The sequence below is a fragment of the Microtus pennsylvanicus genome, chromosome 2 (genome assembly GCF_037038515.1).
Source record: "Microtus pennsylvanicus isolate mMicPen1 chromosome 2, mMicPen1.hap1, whole genome shotgun sequence".
In the NCBI taxonomy this organism is placed as follows: domain Eukaryota; kingdom Metazoa; phylum Chordata; class Mammalia; order Rodentia; family Cricetidae; genus Microtus; species Microtus pennsylvanicus.
The window spans coordinates 106,018,630-106,045,958 of NC_134580.1; the positions used below are offsets into that span (position 1 = coordinate 106,018,630).

A 27,329-nucleotide genomic window follows, 5' to 3' on the forward strand; every position below is an offset into this window, starting at 1 on the left:
AATCAAGTTTGTTGCTACTTTAAAACTGTAACTTTGCTACTGTTACGAATCATAATATGGATATCTGATATGCAGATAACTGATGTGACCCTCAAAGGTGCAAAGATTAAAACTTTGAAAAATTTGCTCGTAAGTGCATGGGTATCCTTGGCTCAATAGTGTCTATAACATAGGTTTGTTTTGGATGTTTGATAACGTGTGTGTGTGTGTGTGTGTGTGTTTAAGCTGTTATTTTTTAAAAATAAAAACTAAGTTCATGGCTACTTCAAAGCAGAATATCATCAACCCGAGTCAGAGAGTATTGGCCGGCACCAGGGTTTGCCCATGGGCATTGCTACAGGGACAGTCCCAGGAATTGCATTGAGGAAAGACATGAGATGCACCTGCCTCCAAGTGCCCTGCAGCCACTGTAACAAGACACAGGGGCTTCAGTTGAATACGACGCCACGCAGCACTGCAGGGGACTTAGGAGGACTGAGAGTAATGATCCACCTGTGCATCTGACAGGCGCGCGGAGGCCACCACCACCCTCCTTGTTGAGAATGTCCATTTGAAATATGTTCTAGGCTACGGCTCCTGTCCTATTAATTATGTTACAAACCTAGTAAAGCTGAATAATTAATGATTGTGGGGCACTTGAAGCTCGGAAATGTCATGTAAATGTTAAGGAGTACAAATTACTCCATGTAGTAGATAGATCTGTTTTGCCTTCCACATATCCCTTGGTGGGAAGGTTCATTTCTAGGAAAACTAAAAAACTTGCTTGGGGTTTTCCTCGGACGGTTGGACTATCTTAACTTACTGCCTTAACCGCATTTTAGGAGATTTGGGTTTCTGCATCCTGCAGCGTTTGAAACATCACTGGCAGCTGTGAAGATAAAGTTACCTACTTACTGTGTTTTGGTAAAAGTCATGTTTGTTCATTTTCTCTAGCCGAAGGCAGTTTGGGCCCAAGGGCAAAGAAGAGGTGAGGATCATCGAGCACCAGATGCAGGCGCTCAGGCTGATGTCTCACCTGGCCACCGCACTGGCCCTGACCTTCATAAGCAGGTGAGCTGGCTCTGGGAGTGCTTCTCCTCCAGGAGAAACTGTAACAGATTTGAGCAGTTAAAATGTTTCCAACTTCTGGTAAAGTTTCTAAACCGAGGATAAAGCTCTGAAGACTTGATCAAGGCATGTGTGGTGAGCGTGTGTCAGGGAAGAGGCGGGATGCTGAATGAAATAGCGGAAAGGATGCTGTACTTGCACAAGCACGCTCCCCCTCACCGCAAGCTCTTACAAACTCTGCTTTGATTGATTTTATGTGTATGAGTGTTTTACCTGAATGTATGGATGTGCCCTGCACGTGTGCCTGGTACTACGTGTGTGACTGGTACCTGACAGGGACTAAGGAGGGCATCCCATACTGGAACTGGGGTTACAGATGTTCTGAACTGTCATGTGGGTATGGAACCAAACCTGGGTCCCCCAAAAGAGCAGCACGTGCTCTGAACTGCCCGGCCATCTCTCCAGTGGTCACCAAAGGCTTTAATAGATCGATGCCTTCAGATGCTCTGTCTCTCAGCACTCGGGCAGGACCTGGGCTGTGTGTTCTGTGTCGTTGTCACCCCTAACATCCTAAAGACAAGGAACTTGAAGGTTTGTCTAAGATGACAAGGACCCAGAAGGATGTGGACAGGGAAAAGAACGTCAAACTTTACATCTTTGTCCTGTGTTCTTTTTTTTTTCTAGCATGCTAATTCTGTTTCTCAGTGGGGTTGCTGCAGTGGGTACCTTACAGCCTCTCACTTGTTGGAAAATTTACACGCTGATGAGTGTGTGCTGGGTTTTATAGGACGATGGGCATCAGAGAAACTTTGCCCTGTCTTCTGTACTGCTGACCCGTGGGTGCCACAGTCCTTGGGCCTTCTCATAACATGAGGCAGGGAATGCAAGTCCAGGACTCCAGAAAGTACCAACGATGAATTCTGTGGCAGGCAAAACAAGCTACTTGAGAAAACAAGCTCACATCGAACATCTGATATTTAAAATTTTCTGATTTTTTTCTTCCCGTACTGGGGCATCCTGCTACTCTGTTGCTGTGATAAATTACTAACCAAAAGCAAACTGGGGGAGAAAGGGTCTCTTTGGCTCACACTTCTCTAGACAAATCCATCACTGAGGGGAGTCAGGGCAGCAGCTAGAGAGGGACACTGCTGACTGGCTTGCTCCCCAAGGCTTGCTCAGCTGCCTTTCTCATACAAGCCTGGACCACCTGCCCAGGAGTGGCACCACCCACAGTGGGCTGGGCCCTCCCATGTCAACCATCTTTCAAAAAAAAATGGCTACAGACTTGCTTACAGGCCAGTTTGATGAAGGTACTCCCTCTTCTCAGCTGACTCGATTTTACATCATGTTGACAAAAACTAACACAGGATTAGGCTGCTGCACGTGCTGGGTGCACGGGATTAGACCTTAGGCTGCTGCACACGCTAAACTAGTGTTATACCACTAAACTACTAGCTCAGCTCTAACTCTGAATAATTTTGAGACTCAGTTTGGATAGAGTAAAATGCTCAAATTGCCGTGTATCATTTAGTGAGTCTAAGCAAATATGAACAGCTGTGTAACAAACATCCCTACTGAGTATGAACCATTTTTATCACCCTGGGAAGCTTCCTGGATCCCTTGAAGTTGAACCGCATGTCACCACCGCAGCTGAGAAAACACACATTCTGATTTCTATTCCTGTTGCTTAGTTTTGTTTGCTCCAGCTGAGAGAGGCCCCTGTTCTAGCTTTGGGTTTCAAGGTGAGAAATGACAAGGGATTAATGTTAATTAATGCCAAATCACAGAGACATTCTTGTGTGACGTGTGGTGCTGTATTGTTGAACACATCACCAATCCAATTGCTCCATGGCCTTCTAAATTCCTAACTATATATTGCCTGTTTGTCATGTGTATGAGGAGGTCAGAGGTCAACCTCAGAGGCCTCGCTCCCTTCAGCTTCTAAGAAAGTAGCCAGTCCAGTTCACTGTAGCGTGGCCAAAATTGTGCTGGCTTCTCCCCTCCTCCTCTTTTCATTTTCCTTCTCCATACAGGTTATCAAACTGTGGGATTTGAGTTCCAACTTTGATGGAGGTGTGCTGCTGCCAACTGGCCTCACGTTTTAGGGGCTGGGTACCTTGAGGCTTGATTGGTGAAATGCTCAGAGCTTTGGGTTCTCCTCAAACAGTGGGATGGGCCAGGTCTTTAGGTATCCAAGCCGGGTGTTAGTAAGCAGCAAAAACGCTCTGCAGCCCGGGTCAGCTGGCCCCGCCTGTCCCCCTGTGTCTTGTAATAAGTCTTGAGTGGTCAGAAAGGCACGACAGAGGTGAAGTGGCATGGGCTTTTCTGGGGTTACGTAACTCGATCCCACCATTTGCTATGTGTGTGGCTTGGAATTCTGTCTCAACTCCGCATACAAAATAGTAATAATAAAACCCGACTTAGGGGCCTTTTGTAAAGATCAAATGAGTGAGGATTTGGATGTGCTCAGAGGAAAATGCTGAATGCTCAATCATGTGGGTTGTTGTGGCCATTACCCACAAGATTCCCCAAACATTGTCCTTTTTAATCTGAGCGTTCATGTTTATGTCAGCATTAGTCACGGCTATGGAGTCAACCTTATTGTACATGAACTGAGGGATGGAGAAAATGCGGTACGTAGTCCCCAGACCTCTGTTCCCCACCCTGCCAATCCCACCTCCTGACAGTCTGTTCTCCTTCCCCTGTCACCCCAGCTGACCTCTTCAGTCCCACACTCTTGCCATCCACCTCCAACCCGGACCTCTTCACAGACCTCACCAGCAGCCTCTTGCCTGTGACGAAGTCTGAGCGCTCACTGGTAGCTCTCCTCGCGTGGGCTGTACTGCTGGACTCCAAGCTCAGTCCCTGAGCTCTCGGTCCTCCCATCGGGTCCCTCCTATAGGTGCACTCCATGTCCCTGCAGCACCTGTCCCTCACACTCTTGCTTTCCTGTACTCGGACAGGCACCTTCTTAGACAAAGCTCTTCCAAGTGACTCTGAGAATAAGGAGTGGCCTAGTCCGCTATATCATCACACCAGCGTTCTTGGTTGAGGACTTGACTCCTGTGAGCATAGCAGTTGTGGGTCCATGGTTTGGCATCTTCCTATCTCACAGTGCCTGACTCTTCATAGGTTAATTCGACAAAGGAGTGAAATGACCTTGTTCAATGACATCTTATTTGACTGAGGAGGTGGTTAGTTTTGCATTTAAACCATTCTGCTAGTGTGTGGAGCAGGGATTCCATGTTGTGAAATTGCTGGCCAGGGAAGCTGGTGACTGATAGCTCCCTTTGGAACCATCTAGAGAGATTTGCTGTAGAAAGAAAATCTCCTAGTTTTGAAAGAAACTAGCAACTTTTAAATAATGCTATTTGCAGTGCACCAGCTCAAAAGACTGTTGGGATCTGCCTCTTATTTACTCCTGAACTGAATGGGCATCTCAACCAGTCCAGGCTTGGCTCCAGACCAGGGGCGAAGGGAAGGGTGTAGAAATGCTAATATCTCTACCTTTCAGCCGGATTCAGTCATTTAGAGAATTTTTTTCCACTCAGCACCTGTGAGGATAAATTTCAGATAAATACTAGTGCATATTCAAGTGTGTATAGTGTAGCAAGCCCTTAGGATGTAGTTGGCCACGTTGGCACTAGTTCTGTAGGCAGAGGTTGCTTGTTCGTTTTCCCACAGCCCAGACCCGAAATGATCACACAGAACTGTATTAAAACACTCCTTGGCCAATAGCTTAAGCATATTTCTAGCCAGCTCTTACATCTTAAATTAGCACATTTCTATTATTCTATACTTTACCACAAGGCTTGTGGCTTACTGGCAAGGTTCTGGCAGGCGGGCAGGTGTCTGGAGGCTATGTGGCATCTTCTCTGCTCCATTACTCTCCTCCCTACATCTCTGTTCTGATTTCCTGCCTGTCTCTACTCTGTTAAGGCATTGGCCGAAAGTAGCTTCTTTATTAACCAATGGCAATAAAGCATATTTACAGCATACAGAGGGAGAATCCCACATCAATGTACAGGCTCATTCAACATCTCAAGACAGCTCAACAGAGCAGAGGTGTGTGTGTGTTCAAATGCAGAGGTCAGAGGAGCACATTGGGTGTCTTCTTCCATCTCTGTCCACTTTATTTACTTGAAACAAAGTCTCCCAGTGAATGGGAAGCTCGCTATTTGGGCTAGGCAGGCTGGCCCGCAAGCTCTGGGGACCTGCTTGCTTCTGCTATACCAGCCATTTCATTGCTACATGGCTACATACATGAGAGAAAAGAAGTCATGTGCCTCCTTTGAGATGTCCACACACATTTTCATAGTCATTTTGTCTGTAATGGTTCCAGACAGGAAGTAACTGAAATGCTCACTGACAAGCAAATACACAGCTGAAGTGTAGTCTCTGCACTACACAGAATGGAATAGTGGTTGGCAGGAGAAAATAACAGTGCCTGGCATGTGCTTGTAACAAGGATAAGTCTCAAATAACACTAATGGAAACAAGGAAGGCACAATTCATACTGTACAGTCTACTGTAAGTCTATAGTGAGTGGCAGAGAGCATGTCCTTGGTGATCCTGGGATGCGACTGGAGGGAGGGATAGACTGCAGAAGCATGTGGGGTAATTTTGGGGTGCTGTTGAAACTGTTTTGTGGACTGATCGTCTCACAAGAATGTGTAGCCATCAAATCTGTGTGCTTTGAATGAATCCTAAATTATTCCTCAATAATGGTGATAAGGAAAAACTTTAAGATGAAACTAATAATGAAAATTATGACGTGTAGAAAAGAAGCTATTCCTCTCTGCATAAGCTATATTTCTATCCCTCCTTCTTCACTGATAAGCATATTGGTGGCGCAATGGACAGTAAAATGACATGGAAACGCACTGTGTGGGCAAACATTCCTGCATTGCCTACACATGACACACATGAGGGAAGCAGATAGCTAGAATACATCACTGAAATAATGTAGTGTGTGCCAGTTAATGGACCCAGCTTAGCCTGTCTTCTGGGGACCCTGTGATGACAATGTGGAGGGGCCCAGCTCACAGTGGGTGGTGTCACCCCTTAGCATGTAGTCCAGTGTCATATAGGAAAGCTGGCTGACAGAAGCAGGAGAGAGCCAGTGTGCAGCTTCCTCCATGGTTTTTCTGCTCTGGGTTCCTGCTATGAATTCCTGCTCTGACTCACTTGGTGATGGACTGTTATCTGGAAGTGTGAGCCAAATAAACCCTTTCATCCCAAGTTACCTTTGGTCATGGTGTTTATCTCGCAAACCAGTATGTGTTTAAAAGTTAACTGTGGCTCTCTGGTTTCTCTTCAGAGCATATAAATATTTTTCCTTTTATAAGTTAATGGTGGGATACAATGGGTGGAATTAAATAAGACAGGATAGGGGGAATTGAACCAAAAATGTAGGAGTAAACAGCAAATAGTTTCAGAGTAAAAGTTTTAAACTCATTTTGTTGAGAGTTCCAAAATGGCTACCTAAACAAGACCCAAACAATGCTAACAGCAGTCAACGTCCCGAAGCAGACAGGGGAAATATCACAGGATGCCACATGAGCACTCTTCAGTGTACTAGTCTGGAAATTTCCAGTAAGATTTAGATCCGGACAAGACGGTTCCTCACTTAGCATGTTGGCCACCTTGACTTTAACGCTCTTATCTAGGACCTTTCCTGTGCCCTAGAGTTTGGCTGACTATAGAGTTTAGGAAAATATTTACACCAAACATTAGTTATGCGATAATATGTTCAACGAAACTGAACATGAGGCCACACTAAAGGTAGTCCAAGAAGAGAGAAAAGGAAGACCTGTCCCTCTTCAGCTATGGCATTTGGAAATACAGAAAGAAAATAAGAACTGAGGAGGTGAAAGGGCATACAAGGGGCACCAAAAAACATGACATCATACAGAAGTCACAGCCACAGATGGCTGAAAAATAAAGGAAATGGCAGAAGCATTTTGAAGAGGGATGAGCTTCCAGCTACTGCTGTAGCTATAGCGGTTCTTATCTCTGGGAGCCCATTCCAGTAGCCAGTGGATGCCTAGAGCCATGGATGGTATCAAACTCTACACACTTAGAGTAGATTTATATAATTTATAAAATTAGGCAATGTAAGAAGCTAGCGATAATAACTAATAACAAAATAGTTTAATTACAACTATGTATTGTGAATTTGCTTTGTGGATGTGATCCATCTCTCTTTCAAATTGTCTGATCTGAACAAAATGGGTCTCGTTGGCTTAAAATCAGGGAACTGGCAAATCTGCCTTCCTTTGGAAGGCTCTAAGGAACATTTATATCCTTGACCTTTTAAAAAACTTCTCGGGCCTGCCTCATGGCTTGTCTTGCCCTCTTCTTCCATCTGCAGAGTCAGCAGTTTCCTGGTGCTGTGTCACCTCGATTCTTCCCTCCTCTTCTCTGTCCCTTCCCTCTCATGCATACACTTGTGTTCCCATGGGCCCAGTTGTATCCCCTAGGACCCTAATTTAACTACACCTTGCCAGCCCCTCTTGTCATATGAGGTGGCACACGCACAGGTTCCAGAGGTAGGAACATGCCCTTCTTTGGGCCTGTTATTCTACTTACTATACAATCTGTCACAGAATTTCCAGTAGAGAGGGACTTTAAAAAACGACAAATTCACAAGGTGTGCAAAACTTTTTGTATAGTAGGTAGAAGAAAATAATGTTGAATGCGACCCTATATGTAGACTGGGAGGAAGCAAGAGAAGCATGGACCAGAGGCAGAGGCCAGCATTACCAATGAGGCTTAGGAATTGACTGCAGAAAGGAATTTGGGCAGAAAGTGAAGGAGAACATTTACAGGGGGGAAAAGGATGTGGTGCAGTGGTGGTTGCAAACTGAGAGGCAGTGAAGGGGATCTTGGGGCTCATGCATGCTTCTCCCACATGGCTTTGACACGCTGCCGTGCCCACCACACATCTCTACTTTGTCTCACAGGCATGCAGCTTTTGTCCTGGACGAAAACATCTTCCAGGGGAGGGAACACATCAACAGTCGCTCTCTGCAGGCTCTGATGGCCGGCCTGAAAGCCTACAGTACCTGGGAGACCATCAGCTGCCTACAGGACTGTCGCGAGTGCACGGGAGGCATGGTGAGTCCCGAAGCTGAGCAGGCCTGTGGGCGCCACGGTCACCAGATCTGCAGGACTCTGCAGGGTACAGCATGTAGGGGGGAACAAAATGTGTCAGGCAAAACAAGTCTTTGAATCTAAAGGAAAGTGTCACTGTCCCCAGACTCTGGGAACTTAATATTAGCTGTGACCTGTGCTTGTCCTCTTGTATGGTGTGGCAAGAACTGATATGGACCTCGTTGGTAAAATGCTTGGCATGCGGTGGCTGGCCATGAAGATCACTGGTGAGTGTCACTCAACTTGAAGGTTGCGGTTGACAGGTTGGAAATGAGCACCAACACTGCAGATGCTCAAAGCTCTGCTCCGTTAGTCCCATGGGGAGAACACAGGAACTGACTCCAAGAAGGAAGAATGGCGACTGCCGACACTGGAGGAGTACACTTGTGCCAGATCCTCCAAGGTGGCCAGGGCAGTGGCTCGTTATGGCCTCCCTGAGGGACCTGACAAGTTAGAAGGCCGGTTCCCACCAGAAGCCAGGGGAGGTGGTTGTCCCTCCAGATAGGAGGATGACAGCAGCTGGGAACTGAACTGCGGGATTCTAGAGTGAGGCCGGGTGAGCAGGTGGCAGGTGAGATCTGTAGGGATCCCTCAGGCAGGGGCTGCTCACAAGGGGGTGATCAGGACACAGATAGAATTCTACACTGGCTTAGACAGTGTCCTTCTGAGAGATGCCTGAACCCCAAGGTCTGCTCACCCTCCTGCAATTGTCTGGTCACCATCTAGTCCCCCTTTCTCCCCCCGCCCCCCGCTCATTCTCTACCATGGTTTGAATGTGATTTTTGTTTCCACTAAAGCTCGTGCTGGGCCTTGGCTCCCTGACGGATTGCTATAGAGTGACGGGCTGTTAGGGACACTTGGGATCATGAAGGTTCTCATGAGTAAATGAATATTTTTTTCTTGATAGATGGAATGATTAGTTCTTCTAGAAGATGGGAGGGAGGTACAGATGGAAGTTATGAGCTCCACATCACGGCTTGGTCTTTCTGGTTACTGACCTCCATTCTGAAGCTTTCTGGAGGAGATATCTCATAAAGACAAAATGTGCCTTCAATGACCAGAAAATTTCATGGAATTTAGGATATCTGTGTCAGGAACCAGAGTCAAAGACCAAATATTAGAACAAAGGGTGTCTCCAGCATTCTACTATTTGGGAAATCACAAAGGTTTTAGGAGACCTGTGCCATGATGTGGGGGTAGAGAACCAACATATACATGCCTTATTACACAGGAACTCTGGGCCTAGACCAACTAAAATTATATTTCTTATTGTATCAGAGGCATTGGCCCCCCACACACAGGATGAAGGTGGGGTGTGGCATAACTGAGGACACCAGATTAGTTGTGAGTCTGAATGAGGGGACAGAGGAGGAAAGAATTGATGAGAGGAAACTGGAATTAGGCTGGAGAAAAGGACCAATGGGTCCCGGGCATTGTTGTCTTTGGGAGCTCTCCAGGGCACCACACACAGCACACTGTGTCCACAGAGGCAAAGCCTCAGCATGTGGCCTGGAATGCAGTGACCAGCAGTGTCTGCTGGTCTCTCTGGCCGCTCCTTTGTGGAGGAGAGCACTGGACAGTGAGAGCTGGGGACAAGCTCTTCATCAGCTCCCTCTAGCCTGAGGCCGGCAAGGGTGTGCAGCATGCAGAACGCACTAAAGACTAAGCAGTGGCCAACTGATAAACGGGTGGACAGACGGACTGATGGACAGAGGGGAGTAAGTGATGAAAGGAGAGAGTGGATGTCCTGTGTACCCGTTCTTCTCCAGAAACCTTGCCTCCTCCCATCATTTTGTGCATTGTTATTATTTTACTTCAGATACTTAAACATTTTGGAGTGTGTGTTCATGGGGTGTGTGTGTGCATGTGTGTGCACAGAGAGACAAGCGGTTGATGCTGCTCTCTTTCTCAATCTCTACCCTCACCTTTTGTTCACTAGTTAAATTTAGGTCTGGACAGTGTTGTTTATGGCTGTGAGGCCTTGGCTGCTCACTCCCACCGTTGCCATCCTTCATCTCCCTGCCTCGGCTCTTCATGCCTCCTCTTCCCCACAAGTCCCTTTCCTGCAGGTAGGTCTTTCTGTTTTGTGACCCACTGACCTTCACCAAGGCCACCTGTATAGTTATGACTGTAGAACTATCCTTTGGAATCTGGTGGGTCCGCAACAGTTTCTCCTTCCCCAACATCCATCCATAGCCCATAGCTCCCCAAGGAAAGGTCTGAGTCCCTCTGAGTCCCTCTCCATCCATGGACGACTGTCAAAGAGTACTGTTGTGTGCAGGCCCAGGGTAGGTGATTTCAGCTGCTGTGGGCTCATGAATTCTGTGCCACACTCAGAAAATAGTGAGTTTTTTTTCAGCCCGTCTCTCTATCATTTGGTTCTTATAATCTTTTTTTTAAAACCACCTTTCCTGGATATTTCCTGAGTCTGAATAAATGATATAAATATCTTGTTTAGGACTGAGCTCATCAATCATGGCTAGAGCAACCATGAGTCTGTCTGTTCACTGCAAAGAGAAACTTCTCTGGTGCAGGCTTAGAGTAGCATATATCTATGGGTATAAACATAAATATTTAGAAAGCAGTATTATGTGATGTCAAATTATGAAAATAACAGTAGTGAGTCTTTCCCCCAACCCCAGGGCCTATGACATCCTGAGCCATGAGTTTCTTCTGTGGCCTTAAATCTATTCAGGGCTCTGCCATTTACCCACCACAATAGCCATGGCACTATTGTACCAGGGATTGCATTTTGCCTGGCAGGTTAGTATGAAGGATTGAAGGATTCCCATCCGTGTAGGGCTGTTTGTCACTTTTCTCCTCTAGCATCTTGCATAGCCCCTCCCCACAGGCAGCAGGCAGGCTAGTCAGCAGAAAGGGGACTTCTCTCCATCCTGCTACCAGGGTGTGATCGCTGACTTAGCTAGACAGGCTGGCCAGTGAGCTCCGAGATTCACCTCTCCAGTGCTGGGATTAGAGGTGCCCCACACAGCTCTCTGCACGGGGGCTGGGGCTCTGGACTCGGCCTCTCAGGCTTGTCCTGCAGACACTTTACTGACTGGGGCATCGTTACTTTTTAGGGCGCAAACAGCAGTCCTGGGCTTTGGTTAGTTGGCCACTCATTGTGGGGAATGACAAATCTGATGTCATGACTAGCATGAGAGCAGAAAACGTGAGGAGATGATGGAAAGTCATACAATGTGCCAGGATTTGAGCCTATCTGGTCTAATCTTTGCCTCGTCCCTCACCCACGAGCAGTTCTTCTAACCTGTGGATGCCAACCCCCCCCCCCCCGCCCCATCTTTCCTACTTGTCACCTGGTATGAGTGTCACCTAGGGAGGGCAGCTTATTTCCTCAGTGAAGCCATTGTATCGCCACATGTATTAGGTTACCTTCCCTAATAACAAGAGCAATACACACCCACTGTAGAAGTTTTTGAAAATATAGAAAAACAGAGAAGAAAATAAGTGTTCTCTCCACCTATGCTTCCAAGCTGTGACTGGTTTCTGAGCCTCATTATTTGTATGCACTGTGTGTGTTTAGGGTTTTATGTCCGCTCCTCTCGTCCATGAGTGGGCAGGGACGTTGCTTCTGATCTCACTTGTGCAGTAGTTTCCATGACTGGTATCATTCATGATGTAGGTGTAACATAATTCAACTAGCCAACCTTCAGGTATGTAAAAATTGTCATGATCATAAAAATATTCTAGCACCTAACTTTGGTGGTGATTTTTTTTAAGGCAAAACATCCAATTTTTATTACTTTAGATACAATGGTTTGATTTTCTCAGTTCATCTGTGCTTCAATATAGTAGATTTTCAGTGACTTGTGATGGTTACAAAATGTCAGGCACATTTTGGGAGCATTGATATTTGTCATAATTAAAGCAATATTTCAAACATTAAATCAATAGCTATCAAAAAAGAAAGTGGTTATTTTAAACAATGTCAACTTCCTTATTCCAGACTCCTTTGAGAAAGGAGAAGAGGGGAGGGACGGGGAGGGAAGGGAAGGGGAAGAAGAGAAAAGAGAGAGGATTAATCAGTTCTGTGGTGTATATGTGTCTCATTTACCACCTCAGATGGTGGTGGTGATTTTTGTGCATATTCTATGTCCTTGGGATCCTGTATTTAAACAAAACCGACACCATGAACAAAGGGTGTGCTTATTTCTGCTCCCACCTGCAATCAAACACTGTGTGTCTAGATCAGTGACTGATGGAGGAAGGTCATTGGTTAAATAAACTGCCTTGGCCCTGATAGGTTAAAACATAGGTGGGTGGAGTAAACAGAACAGAATGGTGGGAGGAAGAAGAAGTGAGCTCAGACTCGACAGCTCTGCTCTCTGGAGCAGAGACGCCATGCTCCCCTCTCCTGGGCAGACGCCATAGCTCTGCTCTCTGAGGCACACGCGATGAAGCTTCGACCCAGGATGGACATAGGCTAGAATCTTCCTGGTAAGTGCACCTCGTGGTGCTACATAGATTATTAGAAATGGGTTAAGAGGCTGAAACTAATGGGCCAGGCAGTGTTTAAAAGAATACAGTTTATGTGTTGTTATTTCAGGGCATAAACTAGCTAGGAGCCAGGCAGTGGGAAGAGGCTTGCAGCTCCCACATCAAGTGGCTTTCAAGTTCTCTCGGGTGTGACCCCAAATAAAATGTACATTTTTCATTAAAATCCAAAAATTACACACACACACACACACACACACACACACACACACACACACACACACACGTAATGACACTGATCTTTTTGTTTTGAGAAGAGCAGGTCACCATGCATTCCCTTGACTCAGGACCTGCTGGTGCGTCACAGCTTGCCATGTGTAAAACACAGTCAGCCTCACCCATCAACCCTAGACTCTTAGTCTAGGCAGGTGGGGCCTTGCCACAGGGTGTGACCCCTAAGCTACAATTTTGGGGGATACACAGTCTAGCCCTGGCAGTGGGATACCTTCTGTGACTAGACGGTTTCTACTTTTAACTGTTGGTATTTAAGATTTTGTTTTTTAAAGGTGAGGAAGAATGAATGCCCCTAATTATCTCCTGAGAAACAACATAATATAGTAACCATTTTTTTTCCTACCTGCCTGCCTGAGAGTTTCCCCATCTCAGTACAGCTGCTCTTGAATATCCCTGTGAGAGTCTTGAGTTCCTGAGACTACTTTAGTCTACAAATGGGTATTTCCATAACACGCAATGGCTGACTTTAATATCATAACTACTCTGTGTTGGGAAATATGGAGAAGATCTTTGGCGGTTGTTTTTATAGTGGTTTGTCAGTTCTTGCCTTTGTGCGGGGGGGGGGAAGCTACATCTTGGAAAAATAATATTTTGCTGCTTAAAGAATCTTCTCAGGTCTTAGAGATGTAGCTCAGAGATAGAACACTTGGCCTCCAATTGCAAGGCCCTGAGTTCAAGTCCTAGGACTGCCAGACAAACCACACAGCAAGACTCTTCTCAATGATGTTGACAAATGCAAGATGCGAGAAGAAGGGAGACTCGCAAGTGAAGCCATTTCTAATTCTTTGCTTCCAGGCTCTCATTTCTCTGATGAGTTCTGCCCTTGTAGCATTGCTGGTCCTTTTTTGAGTGCAAAGCCCAGGATGCATGGCTTTCATACAAAGAAAGAAAATGTTTCCCTGGTCTATTATAAAGTGACCCTTGCCGTTTGGAATTGTCATAGTTCAAGTTCATGTGAACACATCACACCTCATGACTAAGGATGACCAGGAGGTAGGGGTATACACTCTCTCTATTAGGCACTAACCCTAGGGCACATACCCTTGTTTAGAGGTGGTGGGAAGCAGGTTCTGGGCTCTGTGTGTGGCATTGGGAGGCTTAGAGACTTTGACACCAGGATTATTAAGGAATTTCTAGCTGTGTTTGAGTAACAGGCAACACAGATTTACCTTATGACCTAAATGGCAACAAAAGGCAAGCAATAAGACAGGGTAAGATGGTTCTAAAAATTTTCCTGCCTCGGAAAATTGTCTGTCAGTTACTCTAGGCATTAGCCAAAGTTGGTTGCTTCAACATTGCAAATGAGACTTTGAGTGATTGCCTAAGTAGCCAGTTGTCTCTGTCAGCTACTGTACATTTTTAGAAGCTGCTTGATTGCACTTCCTTGCCTTCTCAAGCAATATTATCTCCCTTCTCAGTCCTTCGGTGGGGTTGAAGATCAGATAGACAGAGTTACCTTCCTTGTATGATCTAGCCAAGCCATTTCTAATACAAAACTTAGACTTCTTAGGATAAAATGATTATTAAATCATTTAGCATATGCTCCTTGCTTGATATTGTTTGTGCTGGCTGTAATTCTAATTTTTATACTTGGTATCTGTTCTTAGTGTATATAGTTTGTATTGGGTTTGGAACTCTCTTATTTAGACAAAAGGGGGAGGTGATGGGGAACCTTCTTCAGCCAATGGCCTTTAAGAGGCTGGACCATGTTGGGGCATGATTTAGAGTACCAAAAAGCTGTGGCCCTGCCCTGCTCAGCCTCTTCTTCCTGAGAGCCACACCTGGATGTTGGACGTCGTTCTTATTTCCTCACTGTGATCCATGAATTCCCTTTTAATAAAGAAAAATCTTAAAACACTCTATCTGGAGTTATCCTGGGATTATTTGACTCATGTCCCCCCACCTTTGATGCATTCTGCATCACGTCTAGGCTGTACTTACAGAGAGGAAACCGAGGTAACTTCCAGTGAACTCTGTGTTGAAGACATGGAGCTGAAGGCCCAAGGAGACCAAGGCATGTGAGCTCATAGGACCGATTAACAGACCCAGCGATAATTCACATCTACAGTGGCTTCCTGTAAGGAGTGGCCAGCACCTCTTAGTGCCTGCGTGTGTGTTACTAAAATTTATCCCCGGGTATGCACCCCATCTACCCCTCCTTCTAGGAAGCCAACCAATGTAGGGTTCTACCACAGTTCGCCCTGGGGACCAGTGAATGTATTGGGATTACTCATAGGATACAAGTGCATGGTTACTAACAGGAGCATGACTAACTTCAAAACAGCTGAAGAGAAAAGTCTTCGCCCAGTATGGATGAAGAGCCCCACCTATGTGTTCTAGTCTAGACCCCAGGCCATAGCCAATAAGGACAAAATTGCATGCAGATGACTGGGAGATGTTGCTGAGCTACCTGGTGAGGGTCTAATGGCCTTTCCCACCCCCCTTCTCTGGGGAATGGCAGCAGTCCACAGACCTGATGGCGAAGGGCTCTCTCTCAGCTGACCTCTGACCTCTGGAAGATGGCGGCAGTATGGCTCAGAGGGTAGCTCCTTATGCGTGTGAGGGCGTGCCTCAAAGCTGAGCAAGCAGTCTCTCAGAAGTATCGAGGAACGGTGCTCAGTGCTCACACTGGTCTGGGAGGATTGTTTTCACCATTTTTACAAAGAAATATTTCATATGAAAGGATTGCATGTAAAATTGACAGCAGATTTCTCACAGCAAGGCAAATCAGAAGATGTAAAATAGTATTTTTTAAAGTTATGATTGAGACATAAAGCAACCTAAACTTATGCATCCAATAAAATTATGTTTCAAAAACAGACGTATAATAAAGATACATCATGCAATTGCAAAAGTTCAAAGAATTAGCCACCAACAGACTATTGCTATAGGAAATATTAAGAGGAATTCTTTGGGTAAAATGTAAAGGATCCCAGCCTAAAAGTATAAAATTAGCAAGTGCATGGATCAACAAGTAAGGTGTTTTTTTCAGCATTTAGGGTTGCACAGACACACAGCAGAAGTTTGGAAACAGAGTTCCACTGTGAGCCCAGACTGGTCTCTTGCTCCTCTGAGTATTGGGATTACCGGTCTGCACTACTCTCCCCAGTTTAAACATCTTTAATGAGCACATTACTTAAACAAAAGTGATAACCTTTTAGCCTGAGGTCAAGATGGAAGTGCAGTGCTTCAATCCTCTGGCTTTGGGCTGGAATCAAGTGTTGAAATACGTACAAAGGGCACAGGCAAAGAGCCCTGCTATTGCAAGGCTCTCAGGCCACACACAGGGCCGTGCAACAGCGCTCGAAAGTCTACTGGGAACAGTTAAAGGTAAACTCAGGCTGAGCTTTCCTTGTTTGGGATGTTTAGGACCAGGAGTGTTTCAAGTTTGGGGATTTTCTGGATCTTGGAATATTTTCAGACTTTCCTGCATTGAAATGCTAAAAGCACTTTGAAATCTGAAGTCTCTTCCAGATTTTAGAGCATTTGGGATTTCCGAGTGTTATACTATAAGCACTGAAATCTCTGCCAGAAAAATACAACAAGATGTATAACTAGCATGTGGTTAAAATGGAATTTGAACAGTACCAAAGTAATCAGAAAGAAGGCGGGGAAGCAGTGAGAATATGGAGCCAAAGATGTTAAATAGCTTGTTCTTTAAGCACTAAATGGGGCCCCAGCCTGTCTTAGAAGCAAAGCCCCCCTTTTATATCCCTGGTTCATATGCAAATTGGGTTGTGCTGGCTCACCCTCCACTCAGTAAAGAATGTGGGTGCCAAGGAGAAGTAAGGACTCACAGAGTAGCTGAGTCCTCCCCAGTGGGTGAGCAGTTTGAATCTGATCTGTGACTTGGCAGTTGTGTGAACTTGGGCAGGCCCCTCACCTGCCTGAGCCTGTTTCGCGGAGTCTGTAGGAAGTCTGGAGTCAGTGGAGTCCACCCGCTGGGCTGCGTCTTTTTCTAGTAGCCCCTTTGAGACAGCTCCCTGATGTTCCCTTCAGAGGGAGGTGAGATGGGCGTGGTTAAATCCATCACCCCGTCCTCTCCTGTGAAGAGGGAGGGGCAAGGCCAAGCCAGTTTTTCTAGTAGCCCCTTTGAGACAGCTCCCTGATGTTCCCTTCAGAGGGAGGTGAGATGGGCGTGGTTAAATCCATCACCCCAGTCCTCTCCTGTGAGGGAGGGAGGGGCGAAGTCAAGCCAGTTTTTGGTGGGCCGCATTTCAGCCTCATATCTTAGTATGGAAGGGAGGAGCCAACCTGGCCTAGTTCAGATGTGATGAAACCCTTGGCCTTGCCTTATGGGTAGCTGGCCATTGGACGCTTTACTCTACTGCCTCTGGTTGGTCACGTGGCCAGAACTCCCACCTTGCTTCTCCTTGTCACCCGCATTCTTTCTTTAAGGATTGATGGGGGCCATCAAGTTCTCGGGACCTGCTGTTATGAAGCAATTCTTGCACATTGCCTCTTGACCCAGTTGGAGTGCCTAGACTGAACTCTCTAAGGTCACCCAGTGGAGAAATGGCCTTGCTTTTACACTTCTGTCTCTGTGAACATATGAAAGAGACGTCTTGTCATTGCAGAGGTACTACTGTGTTTGGAATCTCATGGTCAAGGCTCTGACCTTGGCTCCTCCCATTGAGGGCCTCAGTTTCTCAACTCTTAAATCCCAGGACCTGAATAAGAATCCAGTAAATGCAGCCAGTCCTCTGCACCCACTTATCCATCCCTGCCTCTCCCCAGCTGCAGATGGAAAGTATTCAGGAAATAATTGTGCTTGAACTAGACATGTTCAGACTCTTCTTCTTATGACTCCCTAATCAATATCATATCACAAACATTTACGTAGCATTCATATGACACTAGGTCTGAGAAGCAATCTGGAAATGATTTAATATATATAGGAGGCTGTGCAAAGGTTAAGTGTAAACACTATGCCATTTTATGTAAAGGATTTGAACATCCGAGATTAGGGTACCTGCATAGGTTCTGGAGCTAATCCTCCATAGACACCGAGGGACACTGTACTTGATTCTCCTTACACTGAAGGACAACTGGACTTGATTCTTCCTCCTTTCTCATTTATGGGATGACATAACAGATCATACTGATGAATCCCAACCTTATTCCCTTCCTTCTCCTGTTCTCCATCACAACTTACTGAACACAAGTGGGAGCCACCTGGTTGGAGTCCTCAGGATAAGGCTTTGGACTGTGGAGTCCGAGCACAAAGCCTCAGGGTCTACAGAAACAGGCCTGGAGTTCTGACTCAGCTTGGGGCCTTGCCAACTCCTTAAAAGGATAGAGCCCTTGAGTGGCAACTGTACCTGAATGCTCATAGCTATGTCTTGTGGCCACTGTCTTGGCCACAGAAGGTCCCAATCCCGTGCTCACTGTGTCCTTGAGAGCAGTTCCGCCAGCAGGATTTCATGTCCCACTTCCACCCGTAGATTATGCTTATTCTGCCTCTCACTTGCTCCGTTTCTCCTCTGCGTGTTCCAGAATCCCACATAGAAGAGCAGAATTGGCAAAAACGAGTAAAGAAACAATGGACCAAAACTGAGCAGGACGGTCTCTGAGGAGATGTGTGATCCAGCATAATGATAAGGTTATCAGCAAACATGCCTTGACCCCGTCTTTCATGTTTCACATGGAGCTGCTGTTTGCTGTTGGGGATAAAATGCAGCTGGGTGAAGCCCGAGTGATTACATTCCGCGATTGCATAAGGCAACACTGAGTTGGTGCTTGTAAGCTAACAAACGAGAGGCGTGTGGTACACAGGCCCTGCTTATTCAGTAGACTGCACCCTAAGGCTGATTCCTTGGGGAGATTCAACACCACCTCATTTATCTAGCATCGGCCAACCTGGGAACAGATCCAAGGCCTGACATAAACAGAACAGATCTCTGGGAAGCCCAGAGATGTCTAGAAGCTTTGCTCCCCTCCTGAAGGAGCCTGGCCCGTCTGCTGTGAGCTAGCTGTGTTGGTGCTTACACTCAGCTCCCCCTCAGGTACTCAGCAGAGGGAGGATAGAGGTTCTTTGAGTGCAGGTGCCTAAGAAAGTCCAGAAGTACCCACTGGTGGCTCAGAAGATTCTAAAGGACTGTATACTTTTGTTTTGTTTTGTTTTTCAAAGCAGGGTTTAACAGCCCTAGCTGTCCTGGAACTCGTTCTGTAGACCAGGCTGGCTTCAGACTCACAGGCCTGCTTCTGCCTCCTGAATGCTGGGACTAAAGGTGTGTGCTAACGTGCTTGTCTAAGAACTATACTTTTTTAAAAATGACTTAAAAAATCCAAGAATATAGAGGGACCCCTGGCCAGCCATGAGAAGGAGTCTAACGTCATCAGGAACAAGGAGGTCACCCTGTCACCCAGCAGTGCAGGCTCTCTGTGGGCAAACAGGCTAGCACCTGAAGGAACAATTGATTGATGATCACCCATCCTTTCGGGTCCTATAGATGTATTATCTCCTAGAACAAAGTTCTCAATCTGTGGGTCGTATCAGATATTTACATTACTATTCATAACAGTAGCAAAATTATAGTTATGAAGTAGTAATAAAAATAATTTTGTGGTTGGAGTGACCATAGCATGAGAAACTGTACTAAAAGGTCACAGAATCAGGAAGGTTGAGAATCACTGGCCTAGAGGAAAAAGATAGCATTTATTTAAACCCTCAGCTTTCACAGCAATTTGAAGGATATGTACCTTTCAAAACAGACAAGTAGGTCAGCCTGACTCAGGTCTGTGTTGACAGAGACTGTTGTTTGGCTCCCTGTCCAAACTGTGGAGAAGAAACGGGGCCAAGAACAATCTTGGCTGGTGCCTGGGTCACATGTTGTGAGTGATGCTGCTGAAGGATTCTGGCTCTGAAAGTCATGTTAGCTGGGACTGCATTTGTGTGTAGGGTTAGAGCGTGCTGCAGGCTAGAGTCTGCTGCAGGTTAGAGTCTGCTGCAGGTTAGGGTCTGCTGCAAATTAGTGTCTGCTGCAGGTTAGGGTCTGCTGCAGGTTAGAGTCTGCTGCAGGTTAGGGTCTGCTACAGGCTAGAGTCTGCTGCAGGTTAGAGTCTGCTGCAGGTTAGGGTCTGCTGCAGGTTAGTGTCTGCTGCAGGTTAGTGTCTGCTGCAGGTTAGAGTTTGCTGCAGGTTAGAGTCTGCTGCAGGTTAGAGCCTGCTGCAGGTTAGTCTGCTGCAGGTTAGTGTCTGCTGCAGGTCAGAGTTTGCTGCAGGTTAGTGTCTGCTGCAGGTTAGTCTGCTGCAAATTAGTATCTGTTGCAGGTAAGGGTCTGTCTGCTGCAGTGTGAGAGTCTCCTGCAGGTTAGGGTCTGCTGCAGGTTAGGGTGCTGGATTACAGTGGGGGTGGGAGCAGGTGGAAGAGTTCTTACTCAGTGCTCAATGCAGGAAATGCCAAAGCTTCACAGAAGGGTTTTTCTAAGGTCCAAGTGTTGATTTTGGTGTGGTCGACACTTGCAACCCTGTCAGCCCTAGTTCGCTCTGCATTATCCGGATTCTTCTAGAATTCATCATGGTTGCTGACCAGCTCTTTGCCTTTCTCGTTTATCAGAAAACCCTTTCTGTTAAGTATTGAGATCCTCCCATAAGAATCAATTACTCTAGAGCTTTGGACTGAAACCTAGGCCTTTTTTAGACTCTTTAAGTCACTATCTGAAGATTGCTTGCAGTGATAACTGAATACAACATGGTAAGAATCACCTTGTGATCTCAATGATTTCTCAGCATTGTTCCAAGCTCAGAGGAATCAACTCTTGCTTTCCGAAAGGAGTTTTGCTTTTGAAGTGAGATGGCTAACAATATCTGCATGTGTACGTGCAGGCACAAGTACCACATGTGCGGAGGTGAGGACGACTTTCAGGAGTCAGTTCTTGTTCCTCACTGTCTGATGGGGATGGAACTCATGTCACACAGTATGCTCCAAGCTCTTATCTGCTGAGTCACCTCACTGGCCCAGAAGTTTTCACATCTGCCTGTTTTATTCTGAGCCCCTGAAACGTCAAGTACCTGGGCTGTGCCGATGGCCAAGGAGCAGAGACTGTTATCCTGTGACTTAGCCCCAGCATGGGGTAAGACGCCACCTCTCAGATCTAATGAAAGGAGGCAGATGTTCTAAACCAGCCCTTCGCCTAGTACCAGGTGTGGTGATGCACACCTGTAATCCTGGTTCAAGAAACAGAGGCAGGCAGGAAGATCCATGGGTCCAGATGCACAGTGAAACCATGTCAAACACACACACATGATATAGAAATGAATACTTTACGTTTAGAAATGAATACTTTATGTTGGTATGGACTTTGACTTTGGTTTATTGATACAAATTTAAGGTTTTGTTAATACACACACACACACACACACACACACACACACACACAGAGTTTACAAATGGCGCCTCTGTTGGTTTCTTTGGGACTGAATGGTTGTGGGACCAGACAGGACAGAAACTTCTTTACACACACACACACACACACACACACACACACACACACACACACACAGAGAGAGAGAGAGAGAGAGAGAGAGAGAGAGAGAGAGAGAGAGAGAGAACAAAGACTGGCTCTTAAGTGGGGTCAGTCTCTGAGGATGGGCTTTGCACGTGGGCAGGTGAGTTCTCAGGGAGAAGAGTGAGCTCCATGCAGGGGTAGACTTGGTGGGGAAATTTTTTAAAAAATGAGATAAATAAATACATAAGTTAGTATGTTTTTAATTTAAAAACAGATATCAGGCCTTCCAGATCCAAGGATCCTGCCCTTGATTTAGGTTTCTGCTTTGTGAGTGTGTATGTTGGAAGGTCATGGAGCTTTGTTCTTTGGCTCTCTGTGTTAGTGACCCACACTTAATTCTTATTTAGCATAGTGCATGTTTTTTTAAAAACAGGCATCTTTGTCTCTAGTGATTTTTCAGTGGGGGCAGGGGAGGGTCATCCCTGTACATGAAAGTCTCTGTGTTATCACTCTGACAGTCTTGTGCTAATGGGTCCCATCTTGTTAGGCAAATTAGAGTGTGCTGTACAGGCAGTAAAACTGACCCTTGTTGCTGATAAAGGGAAGAGAAATTGCCACAGTGACACAAGGATAATTAATTTCATTGGCAACGTTCCTCTGAAAGTCTCAGCCCCAGCTTCTTAGGGCCGAAAGTAAGGTGATTATAAATTTTATACAGAATGGAGAGCGTCCAGACGTACGGGTGAATAACGGATGTGGCTGGCATGTAACCTGGGCTGCCTTGCCAAATTTGGAGTCTGCTGTGCAGTTCCTTCTCCTCTTGTGAGATAACTCATAACTCTCTAAAAGGATCCACCCTATATCAGGGGGAAGCAAAGGGAGTGGAGGCAGTAAGGCTTCACAGTTGACTTCAGAGGGGTGATCATTTCAGCTAAAAGCCTTCTGGGTGAAAAGTAGGAGAGACTTGTTACTGCTTACTCAAGCCAGAAGAAGAATCCATCTTAGGAAGGGAGGGAAAAAGAAAGAAGCAGAGAGAGAGTGAGGGGGAGGGCCAGGAGGACAGGAAGAGCGAGGGCGAAAATTCAGGTCTTAGGAGAGTTAAGAGCCAGGAGGGGTTGGGAGCTCCCAAATCCATCCCTCCAGATTCCCAGATTCACCTTAGTATCTCTCAGTATCTGCCCATTCTTGTTCTTTCCGGCATCTCTGACTTCCCTTTGGCTATGGAGGATATAGGCTGAGCTGTGTACTGCAAAACCTCAGAAGTCTGAAATGCTACAAAACAGAAAACTGTCTGAATATCAACATGATGACACAAGGTGGAAAAAGCATCTATCTCACACCCAATCTTCCTGACAAGTGCGAACTAGAAGGCAAGCCCACAAAACACTGTGTCAAATGACCTTTAGACTGTGTGCACGAGGCACCTAGGAAGCAGACATTTGGTGCTTCGGATTGGATTCCACTCCCAGATGTCCTGACTTGATTTCTGTGTCTGTGATAAGACACTCACTAAAAACAGCCTGCCTATCCCAGTTCAAGTCTCTCACTGAAGGAACCAGGGCAGGAACTCTGGAAACAGAGCATCTACTACCCTCTCTACAACAGCTCCTCCGGTGTATGAAACTAACCTTTGTCACCGATACATAGACACATTGATTACGTGTCCAGAGACCACGTTAAACTGTCATGATTGTCCTAATAATTGGTTTATAGTTTTCTGGCTTTCTCTAAGATGATGATTGTATCTCCTGCGAGAAACGATAGCTTTGCTTCTTCCTTTTCAATTTTTGCTCTTACTTTGTCTCTTACCATGGAAGTGGTGAGGATTTCCTGTGGTGGTAGCTGGTTAAACACCTACATTTGCATTTTGGTCTTGCACAAACTGCTCTCTTAAGGAAGGCCTGTGCTGCAGTTTGGGTATGGCACGTTCCCCCATAGGTTCACCTGCTTTGATGCTTGCTCCCTAGTTTTGCTGCTGTTTGGGAAGATATGGAACCTTTAGGAGGTAGTAGCTTACTGCAGGACTATGTCAGTGGGCGTGGCCTCTGGTGGTCCCCTTGCAGTTCTCTTTCTGCTTCCTGCGTCCAGATGCGATGTCCAGCCCGCTTCCTGCACCTGCTGCTGTGTGTTTCCCACCATGATGGCTCTGTCCCTCTGGAGCTGTAAGCTGGGACAAACCCTTTCTCCTCTGAGCTTTTTATTAGGTCTTTTTATCATAGAAAATAAACTGATCTAGTCTGTCGTACTCCTGGTTTAGGAACAGATGTGTATATATGTGGGTTTATATTATTGGTTAGTTTTAAAGTCTGGGTCTATGGAATTATCTGCATTTTTTGTTGTGATGATAACATCTTTTCCCCTCTGAATTCTGTGGTCAAACCCTGAGCTTGTGGATGTAACACAGCTTAGCTGTCCACCTTGCGTATAATATGTGTGCTGTTGTCTTGCTGATACAGGTTTGGGGTTTTCCATCAGCAACTGAGTAAGGCTAGCTTGTGTCCTTCTTTTCTGGGAGTGCCCTTCTCTTGATTGGATATCAGAATGCATATGTCTCTCAGGGATAGGGAGATGGCTAAGAGGGTAAGTGACTTTCTGGACAAGCATATGCCTATGAGTTCAAACGGCTAGCACCTACATAAAAGCCAGGTAGGTATGAGGCCAACTGTTATCCCAGATCCCAAGAGGCAGACATGGGGGATCCCACAGACCAGCTTAATCAATGAGCTTTGGGCTCCAGAGAGAGGCCCTGTCTCCTGAGGAGGACACCTGATGTCAACTTTGGATCTCTACATGCATGCATGCCTTCCCCACAAAAAGAAGCACCAACACATGTTACAAAAATATTACACCCTCACTAAATGACTTCACAGTGTTGCTCTTTTTCTCCTGTTATCTCAAAAGCTTTGCATGGAATTAGTACTGAGTGCTCTGTCCCTTAAATATCTGGGACAGGCGGCTATGGGTTGTACAGACCTGTGGTTTCCTTCTAAACCATGTGACACTGTTGGCTTTGCCTCTTTGGTAACTATAATCTACTTATATTCTTTCTTCTTGGGTCTGGTTTGATAATTTCCATTTTTCTGTAATTTTTCCATTTCTTCTTAGTTTTAACTTTTCCTGGTAGAATGTTCATAACCCCCTGCTATCTTTTTAATCCTGATGTAGCTGTCATTATGGCACCTTTGTCATTTCTACTGGCACTTGTTTCCTCATTAATCTTACCTCCAAACTTACTTTATACTTACTCTTTAACTCATAAGCGTCTCTCTGTTCACTTTATTGCATCCAATTTTTCTGTCCTGCAGATTTTTTTATTATTGTATTTCCTTCCATCCTCTTTGAGTTTATTTTCCTACTTGTGGTATCTTTCTAAAGCTTTTTGCAATTAAGATTTTTTTGTATATGTATGTGTATGAGCATGTCTGTGCATGTTCTCGTGTGTGTGGTGCACACGTGTACACAGGGGCACATGCATGTGGCTGCTCAAGACCGATTGCTGGCCAGCTTCCACGCTGAGGCAGGCTCTTGCTGAACCCAGGGCTCACTGTTTCAGTTAATCTGGCTAGTCAGTTTGTTTCGGGGTTCCTCATCTCTTTGGGATTCCCAGAACCCACATAAAAGCATACCAGCTCACCTATGATACAAGATTTAGATTACACCTGGATAAAGGGTGGGATGACAAGCTTTTATGTGGCTCTGGGTATCTGAATCCTGGTTCTCATCACTGCTAAGCCACTTCCCCAGCCCTCTTTTGTATCTTAAGTGTTATTGTCTTACTATCTCACTTGTTAGAAGCATTTAATGCTACAACCCTTCTTCCGAAATACTGCTTTGATGTTATCAATTGTGGTTTAATGAAAAAACTCTTTATTAATTCTAAGTATATTTTAATTTCCAACATTTACTGACCCATATGTTTCTTGAGTGTTTTTCAATTTCCTGATGTTTGATCCTGAAAGATGGCAAGAAATGTTTACCTGTCATTAAATTTTAATTTGTGTCAAGAGCCCATCTCTGCATTTGGCATTACTTAACATAAATTCTGATGGCAGCCATACAAGGTAGCGCTAGTGGGACCCCAGCACTGTGTGTGTGACACATGGGCCACAGGGCATTTTAGTCATTTTTCCAAGGCCGTAGAGCAGCTGAGCAGACAGTTCTCATGTTCAAACCCAAGCTGTTCAACTCAGGGCTTACCCCTTCACAAACAGCCATCGTCTGAGCTACTGTGCTTGTTGATATAATAATTAGTCTTTATTCATTTTTTTTCCTGCTCAATTCTACCACAGTGACAGAACACAGCCAGTATAGCATAGACTTTCAAAACTTTGTCATGACCTACGCTTCGGGTGTGTGACATCGAGTGTGGTGTGGTCAGGTTCCAGATCCATCTCAAAGGCATGGATACCGTTATCTGATACAGAGTCTCCAAGGTGACCAATAGGATAATGGCTCCTTGTAACTGTGTTGACCTCAGATTTTAATCATATTGAAATTATGTTATTAGATGACCACACAGTCATGCTTCCCTTATCTTCCTAGTGAATTTAATTCTTGACTTTTAGACAGTGACTCTCTATCCCTAAAAATGCCTTAAGGTTGGAATATGTTTCAGGCCCTAGAGCTGTGGTTTGCAAAGAGTATCCTCCATCCACTGCTAGAGCTGCAATTAACAAAGCTCCCATCCTCTTGGGTGGGCGTGGGGTTTCTCCTTCATCCGAGTGGTCATCACTTTTCAGAAGGCTAGCTATTTGGAGTTGACTTTCGAGAACCCACCAGCTGACTTCAGCACCTGCTGCCCTCTTTGAAGTCATGTCTGCCCTTTGTTTACTCTCCGAGTCCTGACGCCTGATTATTCTTTCTCGAAGTCATTTCTCAAGCTTGTTTTTGATGGTTTCTATGAAAACAGTTTTGGAAACAGTATCTGACTTGATGCATTGGCAGAGGCGGATATCCTCTCTGGACACCAGACTTGTTTTTGTTAAGTCACCATGTATTCCCAGTGACCCAGATCAAAGGGTCCTTACCCGCTCAAGCCCTCAGTAGCATTCTTGACGGGAGAGTTCCTTTCTGAGTGTCCTTCCTCTTGGCATTCAGGACTCTGGGCTGCACAGCCAGCTTCCTTCTTGTCCTGTTAGTCTACTCCGCCAGTCTCGTTCTTTCCATTCTCTCGAGCTTGCATGGTGTGTTCCCCTTCTGTGTGGAATTCTCTCAGATTCCACATCTTTGTGGGTCTAAGTACTTCCGAGGGGTGACAACTGTTTCCATCCCAGACTTGCCACATCTCTAGATTCTCCCATGTCTCATGGCCATTGAGATCAGTCCACTGGGCGGTCACTCCAACTCTTACATTTAACACAAATTTGAATGTCCGCTCTCCCCATACTCCCATCCCCAGGAAAACTTTGTCAACTTGCAAAGAAACAGCTTTCCTCTTTGTCATGTGCCTGATCAGCTGCACCCCTGCCCTCTGTGGTACCTCTGTTCCTCCTGGGCCTGCCATCTCTACACTGCTCCAAGTCTCTCCTGCCCTCTCGCTTCCTATGGTCTGTGCCCCATGCAATAGTTAGAGTCATCTTTTATAATAAAGTCAAGTGATTCTGCTCTAAACATTAGCATTTATTTTTAACTTTACTTTGCTCCTAAGCCACCAGAAAAGATGCCCAAGGTGGCTCCCAAGCCCCCGAGTGACTTGATCCTGGTATTCCTACCCAGCCTTAACTGCAAGCTGCTCTCTGTCTGCCTTGTTGATCTCAGGGTGTTTTCACACTCTGCTCTCTTGACTTGTGTAAGTATATCCCATTCCTAACTTGATTGACTTCATTTTGGTGAGGTTCCAAGTTAAACAAAATACACCTCCTCCCTTAAAAAAGAGACTAGGTCTTGCTGTGTTACTTAGGTTGGTCATGAATTCCTAGGCTCAAGCTA

General features: G+C 45.7%; 1 protein-coding gene across 1 annotated transcript in view; it reads left to right on the forward strand.

Annotated features, from left to right (window-relative positions):
- Positions 1-27,329, forward strand: part of Acoxl (acyl-CoA oxidase like) — a 283,810-nt gene that overhangs the window by 146,401 nt on the left and 110,080 nt on the right. The window contains exons 11-12 of the mRNA XM_075962688.1: positions 934-1,050; positions 8,013-8,166. Coding sequence (XP_075818803.1) covers positions 934-1,050; positions 8,013-8,166 — 271 coding nt within the window. The remainder of the gene's footprint in view (positions 1-933; positions 1,051-8,012; positions 8,167-27,329) is intronic.